Source organism: Anolis carolinensis, chromosome 4 (genome assembly GCF_035594765.1).
Source record: "Anolis carolinensis isolate JA03-04 chromosome 4, rAnoCar3.1.pri, whole genome shotgun sequence".
In the NCBI taxonomy this organism is placed as follows: domain Eukaryota; kingdom Metazoa; phylum Chordata; class Lepidosauria; order Squamata; family Dactyloidae; genus Anolis; species Anolis carolinensis.
The window spans coordinates 49,022,120-49,040,209 of record NC_085844.1 but is presented as its reverse complement, the minus strand read 5'-3'; the positions used below and the strand labels follow the sequence as shown (position 1 = coordinate 49,040,209).

General features: G+C 37.7%; 1 protein-coding gene across 4 annotated transcripts in view; it reads left to right on the top strand.

The window, feature by feature from the left end:
- Window positions 1-18,090, top strand: part of sntg1 (syntrophin gamma 1) — a 290,079-nt gene that overhangs the window by 263,327 nt on the left and 8,662 nt on the right. For 3 of the 4 annotated variants that reach the window (XM_008114861.3, XM_062980382.1, XM_062980381.1), the window contains 2 exons: window positions 4,429-4,521; window positions 10,412-18,090. In XM_008114861.3, coding sequence (XP_008113068.2) covers window positions 4,429-4,521; window positions 10,412-10,867 — 549 coding nt within the window. In that variant the 3' untranslated portion in view covers window positions 10,868-18,090. The remainder of the gene's footprint in view (window positions 1-4,428; window positions 4,522-10,411) is intronic. The other variant, XM_008114859.3, reaches the window with a different exon arrangement.

Sequence of the window (18,090 nt, the reverse complement as noted above, 5' to 3'; positions counted from 1 at the left end):
ATTTTTAGCAGTAAACTACTAAAGCCGAAAGCAGTGTTTTCCAACAATACTTACTACTTGTGAGCTTCACATGTTTTGATAGGAAGGAGAATTAGGAAGGTTTTAGGAGTTAGGGTATAATCTGTAACTTGTAAATCTCTATGCACACTGTAATAACTTATTTGTAGTGCAAAAAATGAAAAACCCTGCAATCTTTAAAATAAACAATTTTAACCAACCTAAACTTGCTAGTATTTCAATGGGGAACGTGGACCTGTTTTTGGCTGATGATATAGTCAAGTTAATTAGGATGGTTGTTTTTGTGTGCCTTCCAGTTGTTTCAGACTAAGTCTAAAATTTAGGGTGGGGGCCAGATAAATGACATTGTGCATTCAGTCTGTGGGCATCTAGCCCACAGGCCTTAGTTTGGGGATCCCTGTTTTAAAGGCTGAAAACAACTTCATTGGGCATTGCATTTGTATTTGTTCACCAGTTCATGATTTCATAAGAAAATTATGCAAGATTTTGCTCTTGTCACATTTTGACCAAGGTTTTTGGTAATCTTGCAAAGATTTCAAGAGATCACTCTCTTATCTTAAAAAGTAACACTACCCTGGAGAGTGGGTTGGTCCTTTGATGTACTTCTGTGCTTCATGTTTTGGCAATTATAATTTGAGCGGAAAATGCCCAATATATACAGTGAACAGAATTAATTTACCATTGTGATCCAGAAGCACATTCAAACAGGCAGCTTGGCTGAATAATAAAACTGAATTTCAGTGTTGCCCCATTTTATTATTTCAGCACAAATCAAAATGTCACTCTTTCAGAAAAGGGGAAAACTAAAAATAGAGAATATCTGTAGAATGTCAAACATTTCTCAGAAATCTGTGACTAGAAGGTCTGCTGCTTGTTGGTAATGTGTGGAAAAGTTGATATCAAGAAATTTCCCAACACATGTACTTTTATACAACAGTACCAAACCATCCTAATTTTATTTCTTCTTTTATAATGAACAATGAACAATTCCATCCAATGTTTATACCTAAACTTCACCACCTATTTCCAAGAAATGAAATAACATTAATGGGTACATATCAAATGCATATTTTTAAAATGAATGAATAAATAAAATAAAATATTTTATTAATTATAAATGATCATAGAGTTCAGCTCTTTGAAGATAATGCTACAAATCTTCTCTACCAGAGATAACAAAGATAAAGGCTTAGAATCAAACAACAGCATTAAGTAAAGGGTTTTTCCACCAAAGTCCAATGGGGATTATGAGTTTGAGAAAACCCAATCCTGGACAGTTTCAGTGACATACAATAAATTGAACCATATTTAATGACTGATAGGGAACATTAGAAGTTTTAAATAGGAGAAAATTCTTATTGCAAAATGAGATATAGACCCACTTATCATCAGTATGCCAATAACATCTGGTCCCCAAACTGGATATTTTCCCACATCCATCTCATGTTCAAGTTAAAAAGCATAGAGAACAATGTTGTTGTTGTTTTTGTCATTGTAGGCCAACAGTCAGGAGGCAGAACAACAGTATCCTAAATACCATTTCTTGAAATGATCAGCTAAAAGGAAAGCAAATGATCCTCTCAAGTCTTATAGCAGCCAAACTGCTGAGAATAATACTATGATCAGTAGCATTGAATGTTTTTAGAGATTCTGTACAGCTAACAGCAATACAGTTCCTGATGTTGAATCACCACCAATGCTGTTTCTGTCGCATAAAAAGGACTGAGTCCAGATTGGAATGGATCCTAGCACCCTTCTACACTGAACATATAATGCAGTTATGAGCAGACTTAAAACACACACTGCCAATTCATTCTGCAACATTCATTAAGGGTGATACAGTGCTTTAATAAAAACTCCCAGAAAACTCTGATTTCTGATTTTTAAAAAATGCACTGCTGTAAATGCCAGTGCATCACAGATCCAGGGTGAAATCAGCTCCTCAAAATTTGGGACGCATTGTGGGCACTTGCCCTGCTGAACCACAATAAAGAATCTTGAACAGTCTGTTGAAAATTTCCCCAAGGGCCTAGCTGGACAGCAGAGCACTAATTGAATCCCAGGACCTCTGATGCTGTCACTATCCCTTTTTTCCCCTATCCCACGTGGCTCTGGTACACTGATGCACATTTCTATGGGAATGGGGGACATGCAAAGCAGTTTGGCCAGCTTCTGTTGTAAATGTAATCTCCTTCCTGACCTCAAACCAGCCCCAGGCATGGCAATCCAATCCTTTTAGACAGGTTTCAAACTGCCTAAAGTAATTAGTTCCATCCAATGAATCCTAAGATGTTACTGAGAAAAGTGAATTTAGAAAATAGACAATAATTATCTAGGGTGGTTAGGTTTTAGTACAGGTGTGGGCAAACTAAGGCCCAGGAGGGCGGATGCAGCCCCCTGGGCGCTTACCTCAGGGTTTCCTCATTTTCCCTGTCCTCTTGGCATGAGGAAATGGTGGCCCGCTGCTTCCTTATGCCAAAAAGACAAAGGAGGAAGACACACAGCAGCTGAGAGCCCTCTGGAACACTCTCAGCCCCTGCCTGTCTTGCCCTCCTCCGGGCATAATGCTATGGATCAGAGAAGGATGGGGAGGAGGACTGAGGCAGTTGCCGCATGTCCCGCCTTTCTCCCGGCAAACCGTTCTGTCCTTATGCTGGGAGGACAACCTGAGGATGACCTGGCCCCTGGCCTGCCCCCTCCTAACCCAGGCTGAACCCAGGCTGACCAGCCAGGCCCACAATGCAACTCCCCATGCCTGTTCTAGTAAGATCTCATCAACAATTGCTTCTTTCAGTTGAGTTGTAACACAACCCTCCCTCAAAGAAGTATTTATAACCTTCTAGTCAGCCCTCCTTTTGACAGTAATAATTAGACAGGATGGATATCGGTCTAAGAGATAAGTCTTATTTCTCCAAGGAAGTTGTCCATCACATCATGTATAACAAAACTGATACCCGTTCAACAAAAACAGACATTTGCATTTGCCTGTTGCCATGAAAGGATCTATCTTCAACTTGGAATCCATGTCCAAATGAATTTGAGTGATTTGCTCCATTATGGTATATTTTGCAGATTCCTCTTCAATAACTTGGGATCCAGAATATAATAGCTCCTTGAAAGCACGAAACAGCTGTGATGGATGATTTAACAGAAGTAATGATTTAACAGAAGTACCAAATAACTGTTTCTTTGCTATATCACCATTATACTTACTTTGCTATTATCACTACTACACAATGGAATATCCTCTGCCAGAGAATAAACTGCTAACAAAGCAATGCTCCCTACTGGCATCAGTTACCTATATGTAGGTATCTGTAACCTATATGTAGTATGAAGCTCAGAATCAGTAGTCTGATCTCATCCATTTCCCAAGTTATGTGATCAGCTGTCCTCCTCTTTAATGTGTTATGAATATTTCAGTAAAATATATTTCAAACAGAATATGAATGGAAAGCATAGCATTCATAAAACATTATTTAAACAAGATGGCATATATGCCAAGTACTAAATGTAATTAATCCACCAACTTATTTAAGATAAAAATGTAATAGAAACATTCTTTGAACATTAGGAATTCTCTCATCATCAAAAATGGGCATGTGTCCTCCTGTACTCAGTCATATGGGTCTGAAGCAGACTCACAGTAGCCCCACAAATATTAATAAAACTTACAGTCACATTGATTTCAGTGGATTACTTTATATGTGATTTGGTCTGGTCTGAATCTATAGAAACTAAGCCAAATGCAATGGTAGTTTTAATGACATTTTCCCGGTTTTAGTAAGTTAGGGTAATCAATACATGTTATACTAATGTATAATACTTGAAGTGATATTTAATTACATTCCATAGATGGCTTTGATTCAGTAATGTATTTTAAGCCTTCTAGAATGATAATGTTCAGAGCTTAAATAAGGAGTAGGATTGGCATCCTTTGGGGGTTTTAACAGTATAGTCAGTATCTTCCGCAACCCCAGTCCTTCAAGTATAAAGTTCCACAAGCAAATTCATTCACTGTACACGTTTAACGTAATTGTCATCATAATTCCCTATAGACATATTTCAGCTGTCCATCTATAATACATTATCCACAATAGGTTGGATTTATCACACATTTTGTTCCTTTTGTTGCACTTCTTTGTTAAACCTTTATTGTTGTTATTATCAAGCCAAATTTGACTTATGGCTATCCCCTGAATGAGAGAAATCTGTAAGTCCCAGTCATCAACCACAATGTTCAGAGCATGCAAACTCAAGATTTTTTATTCCTTGAGCAAATATATCCACCAATAGTGTGGTCTTCCTCTTTTCCTATATCTTCCTCTTTGCCAGTAATATGTTGAACAGAAAGACTTACTAAACGTTCCCCTAATCAAACAATCTAACATTTTCAACCTTTCTTTTCAGTGCAAGACATATGCCTGTGTTCTGGAGAGCCATCTTATGGGGCTTACCATAGATTTTGGCATGGGCTTTGTATGCTTTGATGCTGCAACAAAGGTAAGACCATGAAAAGTAAGACTGCTCTATTTTCAAGAATGATGCTTTGGAAATAAGAGTTAAGTCGTTTTCTGAAATGACCATATATTTTCTGATGATGTTGATAGTTGTAGTTCTGCCACGTACTTATGCCTCATTTTATTGGTAATGTTTGGTTAACAGGAGCACTTAATATAAATTAACATATAGTATAGGCTCATGTAACTTTCAATGGCTTGTGGAATCTATAATTTAATCATTGCATGATGTAAGATCCATAACAAAAGTACAGTCATACCATTCATTCCTATTCAGCCATAAGGTATTTGAATTTTTTGTTGTTGCTGTAAGAAGTCAAATAGGGTAGTTATTTTTAAAAGAAGTCATCATTTGAAAAATAGACATAATTACACTGGAAATGGCTTGACTTAAAACCTTATCTCTATCACACACACACGGTGCCATTTCGCTAGCAAGCATGCCTTTTTGCCATCACACGATTGAAGCATCACCCAGCAGGGGCAGAAGTGTGCTGGAGCCAGCACAACATTGAAGCCTTTCCGCATTGATGAGGAAGCGTCCTGGGATGCTTTCATGCCAGTTAATGGTGGGATCTCTGCTGAATGTTCAGGGACCATTGTGTGATGGGCTGCATGCCCTTCTGTCCCTCAACTGGCTAGCAAGCATCCTAGGATGCTTCTATTGGTAAGTGTGATGAGGTCCTTACACCAAGAAAAGAATCCTCCATGGAATTAATCCATGGAACTCTGTCAATTGTATAAGTTTAGTTTTCCGATCCCTCTTGGTCTCTTTTTATTCTAATTGTTTAAAACAAGATTTGAAACTTTTGCCAAAGAAAATCCAGAATGTATGAGATGGAAAGTACTCCCCACATACAACTTTAAAAGAAGCAACAGAAAAAGCACCCCTAGCCACCTTCTGTTTCCATTCTTTCTTAGTTGCTTAATCTTCCCACTGTAAACAATGTGACCAGAAAAAACAAATCAAACATGTCATTTTGAATGTGTGTATGCATGGGTGGGAGGAGGGGGGAGAGGGTAGGAAACTGTGAGGAAAAGCTCAGTTTCACCATAACAAGCATGAAGTAGTAACATAACTACTCCGGTTATTCTTGTGGGGGAAACAAAGAGGAGAAATTATCAACAGCTGAAGGATGTAAATGATTCCCACTCAACCCATCTATCAGTACAGCCATCTGTGCCATGCAAGATTGTGCTTGGTAATATTCAGGAATAGGTCCCAATGTAGCCACTTGGCAACAGTAAGAAGAGAAATAACACGATTATCACATCCAGTGGAGGCAGCCGAATCTTCATTCTAACCAGTGAAAAGATCTGTATCTGGGCAGCCCAGTTCTTGCTGGGGGGAAAAATCACAATCTAATGATAAGACAGTAATTTTGTGGTGCCAGGAACCAAAGCAAAACAAAATATGGATTTAGTTTATTTCATTGTACTTTCTTTCTCTTCAGTTTCTTGTCTCAGTTTATTCTGTTATAGTTCACCGCCAGACATAAGAATGTTTTGGGGGGAAAAACTACTGTATTTGCATGGGACTTTTTGTTTGCATTTTTACAACAGAGAAAATATAATACATATCTCTTAATCAAAATATTCAACAGGTAATACTATCAAAAGGGGAGAAATATCCACTGCCCAGCAGATAGAAATAATTAAATTTAGCCTCAGACCTTGGGATATTTATGTAGCCTTATAAAATCCTACTTTGTTCATTCACCTGAAGCAAGTAATTTGTTTTGACAGAGCCATGGCATACCATCCACTCTTATATTATCATGATTACCTCAGGCCTGGTCTATACTTTACTGAAACCAGTGAGTGCTATTCCATTGATTTCTTTTCCAGAAAAAACATGCTTCTGGCCTATTTGGAGAACACTGAAGATAATTTTCTCAAACGTTTACCTGACCTGAAGAATACATTTGATTTGGATGTAATCAGTCACACACTAATATTTATACTATGGGTAGGTATGTAACTGAGGCCCCTTCCACACAGCTGAATAAAATCCCACGTTATCTGCTTTGAACTGGAATATATGGCAGTATGGACTCAGATAACCCAGTTCAAAGCAGATATTGTGGGTTTTTCTGTCTTGATATTCTGGATTATATGGCTGTGTGGAAGGGCCCTTAGTGGGATGGAGCACTGTAAATTACAGTTTTGAGAGATGAATAACTTTGAGGGCTAGCTAAGTAAAGCTCACAAAAATGGAAAGACTTCCACCATGGGGCATTTATATATTATTTGATTATTATTTATTACATTTTATACCACTATATAGCCAAAGCTCCTTGGTTGTTCATGTCCCATATACAAATCATAGCTCAGAGTTGTCCAAAACCTTCAGTTGGGTTTATTAAGGCCCCAGGGAGCTTTGCAAGTAAATACCAAAGCATTAGGAGCAGAGAGTTATGTGATCCCTCAGCTTTTCTGAGGAAGCATAAACCAAGCAACATTGCTGACTAGCTAACCATACTCTTGGCATTCCCCTGTTTCAACCTGCATCACTATAAGTAAGAGTATGGGCAAGATATGGATACATCTCTTACCAGCTCCATAAGGCACTTTGGGCTCAATAAAGCAAAGGCAGGATACAAACAATCAGTTCTCCAGAATCTTTAAACATAGGGTTTTTGGGTTTCTCCTCATTTCCAGGAGTCGGGAAAATTTTTGAGATGATGCTTAAACAGATAGTACAGATAGGGTTGGATTTGGCAACAGCTATGTATACGTTTACACCATGAATCTTCATATTTGCCCTGCAGAGTACCTTAAATGAAGTCTTGTGGGTTATGCTTGAATGCCAGTGGGATAAACATTCAGGGATATGTGTGATTCCTGCTCAGTTACACGGCATTGTGTGTCTTGCATTATTTAGAATAGCTCACCTTAAGAAGTAAGTGTTTCTGACATTGTAAAGGACATTAATGACATATTTTTTAAAGAACAACTTGAAAATAGGATAGACTAGCTGTCAATTATTTTAGTTCAGGCCTTTATTATCAAAAGCTAAAACATAGCTAGTAAAACATCCTTAAGCACATTCATCTTTAATACAAAGCAAGGATTGGAACCCAACACAGTGCTAGGCTTGTGTATGGATTCATTTTGGATGTTTGCCTTCGGCATGTTTGGAAGCCCGTAATGGCATGGGCACCGCAGCCATTTTTTTACTGACCGCAACACAACAGTGGCTGTTGAAAACAGACTGCTTTCGGTTTCTTTCGGTTACACGTGGAGTGCGGGGAGGAAGTCAGCCACTAGAAGGGAAAGGATCCCAGGAAGCAGGATCCCAGGGAGGGCTTTTTAAAGGAAGCTCGGTAGAATACCTCTAGGTCAATCCCTCTTCCTTCCCTGGGAAATGGAATGCTCCCTTAAAATGCCTTGGAAAACTGCCTCCTGCAGGGAGAGAGCTGTGCGGTGCGCATACCTGCAGCTCCTGTCTGTTTCTCTAGAGTAGAAACATCTTGAACAAAACATTAAACCCAGATCTCTACAGACAGAATGGAAAGGATCGCAGAAAGAGTGGTATCTTAATTCTAATGCTTTTAATCCAGGTCTTAATGAAGGATAGAAGGACAAACAATGCCTAAAATGACGAGAAGAGGATCTTGGGAAGTCCCCCCATAATGGGCTGGATAGAAAACAAATCTTTCAGCTTCTCAGATCAAAAATGGATTTCTGTCCTCCCAAATTCGGGAGGCTCCCTAAAAATGGATCAGGACCCCCACCAAAATCTGGGACACTAAAACAGATAGTGGTTTACCCAAATTGCACAAGCCTTCTAATTACTTCTATAGTCTGATCATTTTGTCCACAATAGAACACAGTACAGTATTAGAGAAGTGACAAAATCCAGAAGTCTGATGCTCCTCTAGCTTAATAGTTTCTCTTTCCTGGGAAGTGCAGTTCCCTACAAAACAGACTTTATGTGTGTCCCCAGAAAAACATAAACTTATTATAACAATACGATAATGTATTTGAATAAATTATGAGCTAGAAATCTCTATGCATTTTGCTGACCAAGAGAAATATTCTAAATATATGGAATTAAGTTAAAACAATAAGTGAAACTTTTGAAGTATTTCTCTTAAAATTTTAAAATCCAGAATAAGAATCTAGGGTGCTATACAAATTTTGGATGATGTTGTGAGTATCCTCTTATCAGTGATGCATCCATGCTGCATCCTGTTGGATTCTGGAGTTTGTAGTTTGTTGGAGTACCAATTTCTTTCTGGTAGAGTGTTCAAGTGCAATCCCCTGAACTACATCAGAAGATTCTAAATACCCCACCAACCTGCAAATTCCAGGATTCAATAAAATGAAACTATAGCATTTAAAGTTAGTATAAAGTACTATAATTGTCTAATCTGAACAGTTACATCACACAGAGTTGCTGTTTCTTTAGAGGTATAAGCACTAAGAGTAGTTGCAGGACTCAGCCAAATTGCACAGAGCTTGAGATAATAACCTACTATTAGTTATTTTAGACTATTTTTCCCAATGGACCAGGAGAGTCTGAAAATGGCTCACTGAGCCACTGAACACATATATCTATGGCTAATACAAAGCTCTAAAAATGAATTTTGTTACTAGTAGCCATATGATGAAAGAATGTGGTAAGTCAGCAGAACATATTTTAGTTTATTGTCACTTGGTAATACCCTTTAGCAGTATACATTCAACCCATGACTTTAATCCCCAATGCATATATAGCTGTAAGTATATTAGCCAGAAAGAGACATTCTGTTGAACATTTGTAACTCAGTTTGACATCCCTCCTCTGTGTTCTACATAGATTGACTGTTTCCATAAGACTTAAACAGAGAGGCCTACGTTTACATCCTATAGTAATTTACCAGTATTTTTGGATACTTGGTCTAATGTTAAAGTTTATATATAACCCTTTAAGACACTCATTTGGTGCCAATACCTTATAGCCATAATTCTTAATGAATTACCTAGTGATGTTTTGTTCCTTCCCAGGGACTTGTAATTGAAGATGCTTTGAAAATTTATACGAAGTACAAGCCCCAGTTCAGAGATGTGGAGCTAATCTCATAATATAGCACTCTGCCTCAAAATAGTTTTTTCTAAGTTATGATGATAAAATGGAAATGTTACATATGACCTGATAGATGTATTTGCCATGCTCAGATATATCTGTGATTCAGATCTCTCATAATTAGGTAGCTTTCTAAAACTGTGGACAAAATAGGATAGAGATGGGTAAATGGAAGCTATTAACCCAGCAGGTGATCTTTCTCATTCAACAAGCCATTAAAAAACCCAACTGGGAAACATTTGTTTCGGATTACAATTATCATAATATTCATTATGCTGGGTGTGGATGGTGAACATTACAAACCAAAACTACCAAAGGTTCTGCACTTCTGCTTGATCTGCATGTGTTAAGCTTCATCAGACCTATTTTGGTAACACTTCCAAGATGACTGTTATCAGGAGACTCACTTGACAGGAGGAAAATGAGATATTCTAAAATAAAATAAAAGATGTTTGGGAGAGGGTTCCTGGATTTTTTAAATCACATTTTGACATAGTTCAAATTGGTGTCTTCTCCTTCTATTTTCTTTTTTCTCCTCTCCTTATTCTTCTTTTTGTTGATACACTAGGGTCAGATGAAGCTAAAAGGATTTCAAACAACATTTCACAAACGCAGTGTGACTGCTCTAAACCAGACACTGTCAAAAAAGTAATACATCTTTATGATCAAAGAGACTTCAGACCAGAGAACACTGCATTTGTTTAATTTTATATCACTGGTAGGCTAACAAGTTTCCAAAAAGAACTTTTTCTCTTTTTTGTTTTGTGTGCTAATGCATATCTGTTTGTTTTGTTTCCTTTAGGCTGTACTATGGCGGTACAAATTTTCCCAGCTTAAGGGGTCTTCAGATGATGGCAAGAGCAAGATCAAATTTTTGTTCCAGAATCCAGATACTAAGCAGATTGAAGCAAAGGTACAAGCAAGAATTAATTTTTTGTATCCTCTCAGATGGATGTTAGAACAAGTAAGAAACAAAATAACCTCAATGGAGAGGGAGCACAAAATGGGACTATTGTCTTTATATTTAATGCAACAAGACACATCCTTACTTCAGTTTCCACGCTCAAAAATCACAATAAAACCTATTGTTGTTGTTGTTATTATTATTATTATTATTATTATTTCTTATCTTACTTTTTCTTTCCATACTCAAAGTGGCTTACAATTAAAAGCATTACAATTCAACTTACAATATACAAATATACAAATATTAAATAAGTTTCAAACTTTATTAATATTAAAAACAATGCAGGTTTAATCCATAAAAGCATATAAAATCACAGCAGCCCCTGATGATCTTAAAAACCTTCTTTAAAAGCCTGGCTGAATAAAAAGGAATTAATACTTTAAAAGCATTAGATCCTTTATTCAGTGGGAAATTGAATTATTAGGGAGAGTCCTCACAATGTAGAGGTCTGTCAAAGCCTGTAGCCAAGAGAGATGGGGGGGAGGGGGGGGAGGAGTTCAACCTCTCCCTGAAAATGTTCAGGTTAAAAAAACCTGGTTTACTCCTGAATTTTAACTGGTTAACCAAATCCCCATGCTATGTCTATGAGAAGCAAAAATTAAGAGTCCCTTCAGAAACTGCAAGGACTATCTCCACCAAATTTTAACTATTTATTCACACTGTCATTACCTACCTTTCCACCAAATTTCATAGCAATAGCAGCAATAGTCGATATAGTAGAAGCAACAAAGTTGGCCCACCCACAACTGGCAAGCAAAGCCTAAAGTGCAGGGGGGAATTTGAAGGCCCTCATGAAGCAGACCGGACTTGATGGGGCCAGTTGACAGGGACGGAGTTGCAGGGTATTTATGACTGGTCGGTCCCTTTCTGTGCTCTTTGCTTCAGCTTGAGGCAGGAGGCAGGTATCTAATGGGGAATTAGGCCTTTCCCTCCTTGGTCCCTCCCCTCTCCTTTTCCAGAGAATAGTAGGGTTCCCAGGGATTCACCCTACAATTTGGGCAGTTTCTGCATTTGGTAGTTATTGGCAGGGATTTCCCAGCAGAGCTTAAGGGCTAGAGGTTTGGGTGGCTACACTAAGCAGAGTTCCCCTCCTCGCCCAGTGACATCTAGGCCTCCTGGGTTGCCTCAAGTAAGGCATCATCTATCAAAGCAACTGAACATTTTTGAGTTCATGACAAAACAGAAAAAGCTAAATATCAAAGACCAAGAAGGCCACAAGTTGAGATCAATTGCAGCAGCTGGTACTGATGAAGACATACACACCTGGACTGCAGGTGAAAACTGCAGAAATTGGGGAAATCGAGGTGTCTATCACAGGTTCATCTAATCCAAGTCCTGCCAAAGAAACCATGGAACAGGAACAAAAACATGGTAATTGTTAGACCTTGGACTTTATATGAGCAAGACTGTTTCCGATGACCAATTGAAAGCTCAATTAGTGTAAAATCCACAGAATACATTGCCAGAATATGTATTTCTTATGGATAAGAAAAGGCATCTAAAATTTTAATTCAAATGATTCAGCAGATTTCCCTGGCTAACCTGCTTATTTCATCTACAAGGTGCCCTCTGTAAGTACTGTGTAGTGTTTGGAGAAGTTGGAGGTAAAGGTGATCATCAGCAGCTTGGTGCATTCGTTGCAAAACCATTTGTGCGATGGAAAAATGCAACAGAAGTCCTCAATGGACACCAAAAACAGAGTATTATCAGAACAACTTGTGCTTGGCTGAAAACCTTTTTGCTAATTCCCAGTGGAAAACGTTCTGATGTGGCCCATCATCATGATAAAGAAAAGCAGAAGAAAATAGAGAAAAACAGAAAGAAATTTCTTCCAGTTGTGGAAACTATTGTCCTTTGTGGCTGACAGAAACTAGCTTTGAAAGGGAGCAAAGATTCGAGACCTATTACCTGTGAAGAACCTTTGCATAATGATGGTAATTTCAGAGCCTTGTTGAGATCTCATGCCAGATCAGGAGACACTGACCTGAAAAGTCATCTCCAAACTGCAGCTATAAATGCCCAATATACTAGTCTTCAAATACAAAATGAACTAATAAACATTTGTGGTGACAAGATAGTTCAAAAATTGTTGAAAGATGCAATGCGTCAGAGTGTTTCTCTGTTTTGGCAGATGAAACTTTGGATGTGAGTACCTCAGAACAGTTATCGCTCTTGGTAAGGTACGTTGGTGTCCAAGTTGCAGGACTAAGAGAAGACTTTATAAGCTTTGTGAAGATAAACAGGTGGAGGAATTACAGACATTATTTTGAAAACACTGGAAAAATTGAGCTGAACTTGCGATATTTATGTGAACAGGGTTATGATGTAGCTTCTAATATGAGTGGTTATATTAGTGGAGCATAGGCAATATCGCAGAAATATCCGTTGGCTGTCTACATCCACTGAAGTGCTCAGTCACTAAATCTAACCTTATCAAAGACTTGCATCATTCCACCTGTCAGAAACTGCCAAAGAACAATATCATCTGTGTGCAATTTCTTCAGAGCATCATTCATCGGACTGGAACTGTTGAAGAAAAATATAAAAGACTGTTTTCCTGAACCAATAGCAAACAACCTGTTCCAGCTTTGTGAAACCTGTTGGGTTGAGCAACATGATGCAATTTTATGTTTTGTTGAACTGTACAGTGTAGTGGTGAGAACACTTGAAGAACTAAAAGAGGGTCCTTTATATAACAGTGATACGTCTTCTGAAGCTGGATGCCTTCTTTTAGCTGTTCTGAATGCTGAATTTGTAGTAACCATACACATCTTAAGAAAGGGGGGGGCATGGTGCTTACCAAACCTACTTTTATTAATCATGCCAATGACAAATTATTTAAGTGACACCACCTTAAGCCTATTACTATGACACAACAGTGACAGTATGGGGTAGGTGGGAGAAAAAATTCCTATCTGGATTTATGCAATCAGTCTTAAATTCATATTGACTTGAGTGTGGGAGGTGGGTCATGACTGAAATTAAATAGGTAGTTTGTGGAGCAGCCATCAATTTATAGACAGCTGCTGTCCCTCATAAAGTGCTGGGATAAGGTTACTATTAAGCCACTCCCCTTAGGTTCCAAACTGGTATACCTCATGTAGGGGCTTAAATCACCCCCTAGCCCCCCCCTCCCATCTCGGTGAACCTCAGGCTTTGTCTTTGAGGCTTCAGGTTGGGCTTTGTATTATATGAATGATAAGATGAATTAATATTAGCTTAACCCAGCAAGAACAGTTGCATCACATAAATGCCTGTTTTGTTTGTGAAAATCACCTCTGAGTAAGCTGGAAGCCAGAGCATAATTTTAATATGTTATTTGAATGATATTAGGACTTTTACATAGGGACTGTATTTGTGTTGTCGACACGAGTGGCTAATGGAAAATATAAAATAACACTCACTGAATGTGGATTTTCATTCACATTTACCTACTGTTCCCCTGTGTAAATTCCTAGAAATCATAGTTATTGATGTAAAATTGATATACCTCTCAGCAGCATTTATTGGCTTTCCTGCACTCCAGAAAATAGAGCTTAAATAGAGATAATACAAGTTTTGTTTTTAAATTGTAAAGCTAGATAGTCCCTAGCTGTTTGAAGATTTAAAATAACTTCTATTCATCAAAGTCAAGTTTGTTTTTCCAAGGTAACCACCACTTGAGTATATCTATTTCTGAACAATGGCAGAAAGAACCTTGATAGCATTGATGCCCAATTTATTATTTTTATAAAGCTGCCTGTACTTTGTACCTTTTGTTTCTTGCTTGACATACCAAAATGTACAGTATTATGCTTTGAAGTCTATATCCTGACTGCTATGGAATTAGTTCTATATTTTAGCATTAGCATTCTACCATCTATATGGGCCAAATAAAGAAGGACAGTGGTGAATGGACTTCATGTTGTGCAACCAATTGGCACTAATGCCCATTCATCTTTAATTTGTGTAACAAACTGCCTTGCTGATGACAGCTGATGCCACACTAATCATTGTTTTCATCATATTTGTATTCCCCATCAGCTTGACTTTTTATATACAGTACATGCATTCTTCATTATGAAAAGCTAACAGAGATTATTTCAACATGTTCCTAGTTTATTCTGGCTCATATTTATTGCACAGATAATATAAAAATGAGAAAATATATTAGCTGAAAAATGTCACACACTTCCAAACGAGAAGGGGGAAATTACATTGCACTAGAAATTGGTGATAATATGTAAAAGCATGATTTCTAATTCAATAAAAGTAAAGTCAAATTTCCAAAAATGTCTGGAAAATCTCTGTAATTGAAACATGGTTTTTTTTTTTTTACATTGCTCTTCTGTTTATTCAATAATTTATTATTGACATTGCTCATACAAATCACTCCACCAGTATGAGTGGTCTTTGTCATTATAGCAAAAGGATGGGAATCATGTAGGCTTTAGGATATTGCTGAACTGTAGCTCCTAACATTCCTAATGATCTGTTTTGAAAGCCAGAGCTGATGGCTCTTACCATGTAATATCATCTGAATGGCCATGTGACACCCATTTCTGCTTTCATAGTTTGGTCAATTCACGTAATGCATTGAACTCGAATGTAGGCTCATTAATCAATCCTTGAATCACTGAATAGCTATAGTCTTTCATTTATTGTGTGTATCCGAACAATTTCTCTCATCATTTCCTTTTCTTATTGCTACCAGCTGCTGATTCACATGTGATGAGGATAAAGCCACCAACATGCACATTTGGCTTGAATAATTTACCTCCTTTCCCTTGGTACCTGAGTAGCATAAAACCAATACAGGGTAATGAAAGCTGTGATGACTCTTAGAAACAGAATGGTGATTGATTGTAATTCATGATCTTCAATAGAGAAATAGAATGTGATGGTCAGGGGTGATACAGAAGTTCATTAAGCATGTATTTCAGCTTAGTGATTTGGCCAGGCTTAACATATGCTGTGAATATTGAACTACCCAGCTGGCATTATGAAGCACATTTTATTTCACACGGATGAGACTATTCTTGTTTCTCTGATAGCAGCAGATTGTGCTTAGACAAAATCTAGTACATACACTGAGGACTAAACCCCACATTTTGTGACATTCAGAGTGTGCAACTAAGCCTACATTCCCATTTTCCTTTTTTATATGTAAGTAAATAGTCCTGATCTGGATTACAATCACCATGCCCAAATAACAGGGTAAAAGCTCCCTATTGTCAGGTGCTAGACATTTATTATCTGTGCATGATTTATAAGAGCTCTAGTATTTTTTTCAAAAGATAGCTTTGATGTGAAGGTTTAGAAGCAAATTTAGAGGTAAATGTGGTTGTGTGTGGGGGGGGGGGGTTCCCAACATGTGTGCAGTGATCCTAGATGAGAGTGGGTCCCTCATATTTCTGAAAAGAAAGAAAGAAGAGTTCGGGTGTGCTCTACGCAGCATTTAGCGCTACTAAAACCAACCTTCCTTCCTTTTCCTTTTTTCTTGATTCAGTTTCCTAATATTTTCTTAACAATGACATATGGGGAACAAGTGATAAAAGCAATTCTGCTTCAAAAACTTGAAAGGGCAAAGTTGGAATTACAGGGGTGGAAATTGGAGAGTGAAGAGAAATGCTATTACATGGATATGTGGCAATATATTTCAGATTAACCTGCTTTAAATACGATTACATACCTATATATGTACTACCCTAGACCTTTTCTTATCATGAAGCACTTTCATTTGCTTTTCTACACCTTGAAGATCTAAAATGAGATTCCTTGTGGGCCTTACAGGGCTGGTTTGCCCATTTTGAAATTACTCAAGAGTACATAAATAAGTGCTGCCCCATTCATCCTCATACATGCTTTCCCATAACCTATGATGTGTCTGGTTTTGAGTCAAGGATATGTGATACCTTCTATAGTTTCCACATTGGAAAAAATGGGGAAAGAGCCTGGGTATGGATTTCAAATTACACCTAAAACAATCATGTATGGGCACTTTAATATTTCCTTTCTGGTTATAGCTTATAAGAAAGCAAACATATATTTAGCTATATTATACATGTGTGTATAATTGCAGCAATAAGATACTGGTTTACACTGAATATTTTATCTTCTGGTGGCTATAACAGGGACCTGCAGATGTCAGGGGTTGTCTAGTCATCTTTCTGTATTGTAAGATGTATTCTGACAGGGGAAAAATATATACCTGACAGAAAAGATACATGAGCTTTTAAATCATTCTTGTGTACTGGTGGCCTGTCAGTCAAATTTTTCTATATCTAATCTATTTATTTGGGACATTTCTTTACCGCCTTTCTCCGAAGACCCAAGGCAGTTTACAATATAAATAACCATCAAAGATAAAAAGATAAAATATCTAACATAAAGCTGCAGTTAAAAGTTTAATAACATAAATTTCAACCAAATTCAGCATTAATATTCTTAATGGTAGCTTAAGTCCTGCTAAGATTCACTTCTGGGAATAGTATTTTTCTCACTAGGAATTTCTGATCCATAACCAAGCTTTACCACAAAAATATTTAATAAAGCAATTCAGAGACCCTAACTGGCCTATGTCCCCATTGTTTTTGGCAATAATTATTCTTGGTTATTAGTGAAAATCAAGGGCACTGTGTTGAAAAACTACATTAGCAGACATGACAAATTGTGAGACGTTTTTCCAAAAGACAAGTAGTTGGTTTCAGAATTTTAACTAAAAGCAATGAAATTAGTTATATGTTTGAAGTTGTTTGCACTGCAACCTTAGTGTGAGTTTTCAGAAGCCATATAAATAAGTGAAATACAGTTATGTGCTTAGCTGCCCAGAGTCTATGACGTCTGCATCCTTCAGTTACTAGGATATTTAAAAACATGTTGCTTTCTGTAGCTTATCACTGAAATCCCTGAAAATGAACCTAGGACCCAACACAGTGCTACTTCTCATGTGTTATTTCCCCCTAACAACATATTTCTGGGAGAGCAGCAGGAAGGAATCCTCTCCCCACTGTCCTCTAGAGAGTTAAACTCCATCTCCGCAAAATTGCTTACTCCTGCTCCTCAGTATGGAGGTTAGCTATCCTTTATACTCATGTATAATTCTAGGCATTTTAGTATCAACCCAAAAAACCTAGGTCAACTTATTCACAGGTCAGTGTAAGTACAGCACCTTGACTCTTATAAAAAAGGAACCATCTACTTCTCTGAGAGAGTGGTGAAAGGCAAGAGTTTAGTCCATACAGCACCAATCCTACTCTTTCTTCCATGGCACTACTTCTGACCTTTTTGAATACCTGGATGGGAAAATGGCTACAGCAGGGATGACTGGCCTCCTGAAGCAGCACTGGTGCTTTCTCCTCTCTGTAAAATGACCCTCAAATTATCCATGGATCATTTCAATATCCATAATTCTGTCTCCCAAACCTACCCTCAACATATACATGAGGTCGATCTATACGTGAGTACTATATGATATATTGTAACATGAGGGATTAATGATTTTGCCTCTCATGTTTTTTCTTCTTTGCTTTCAC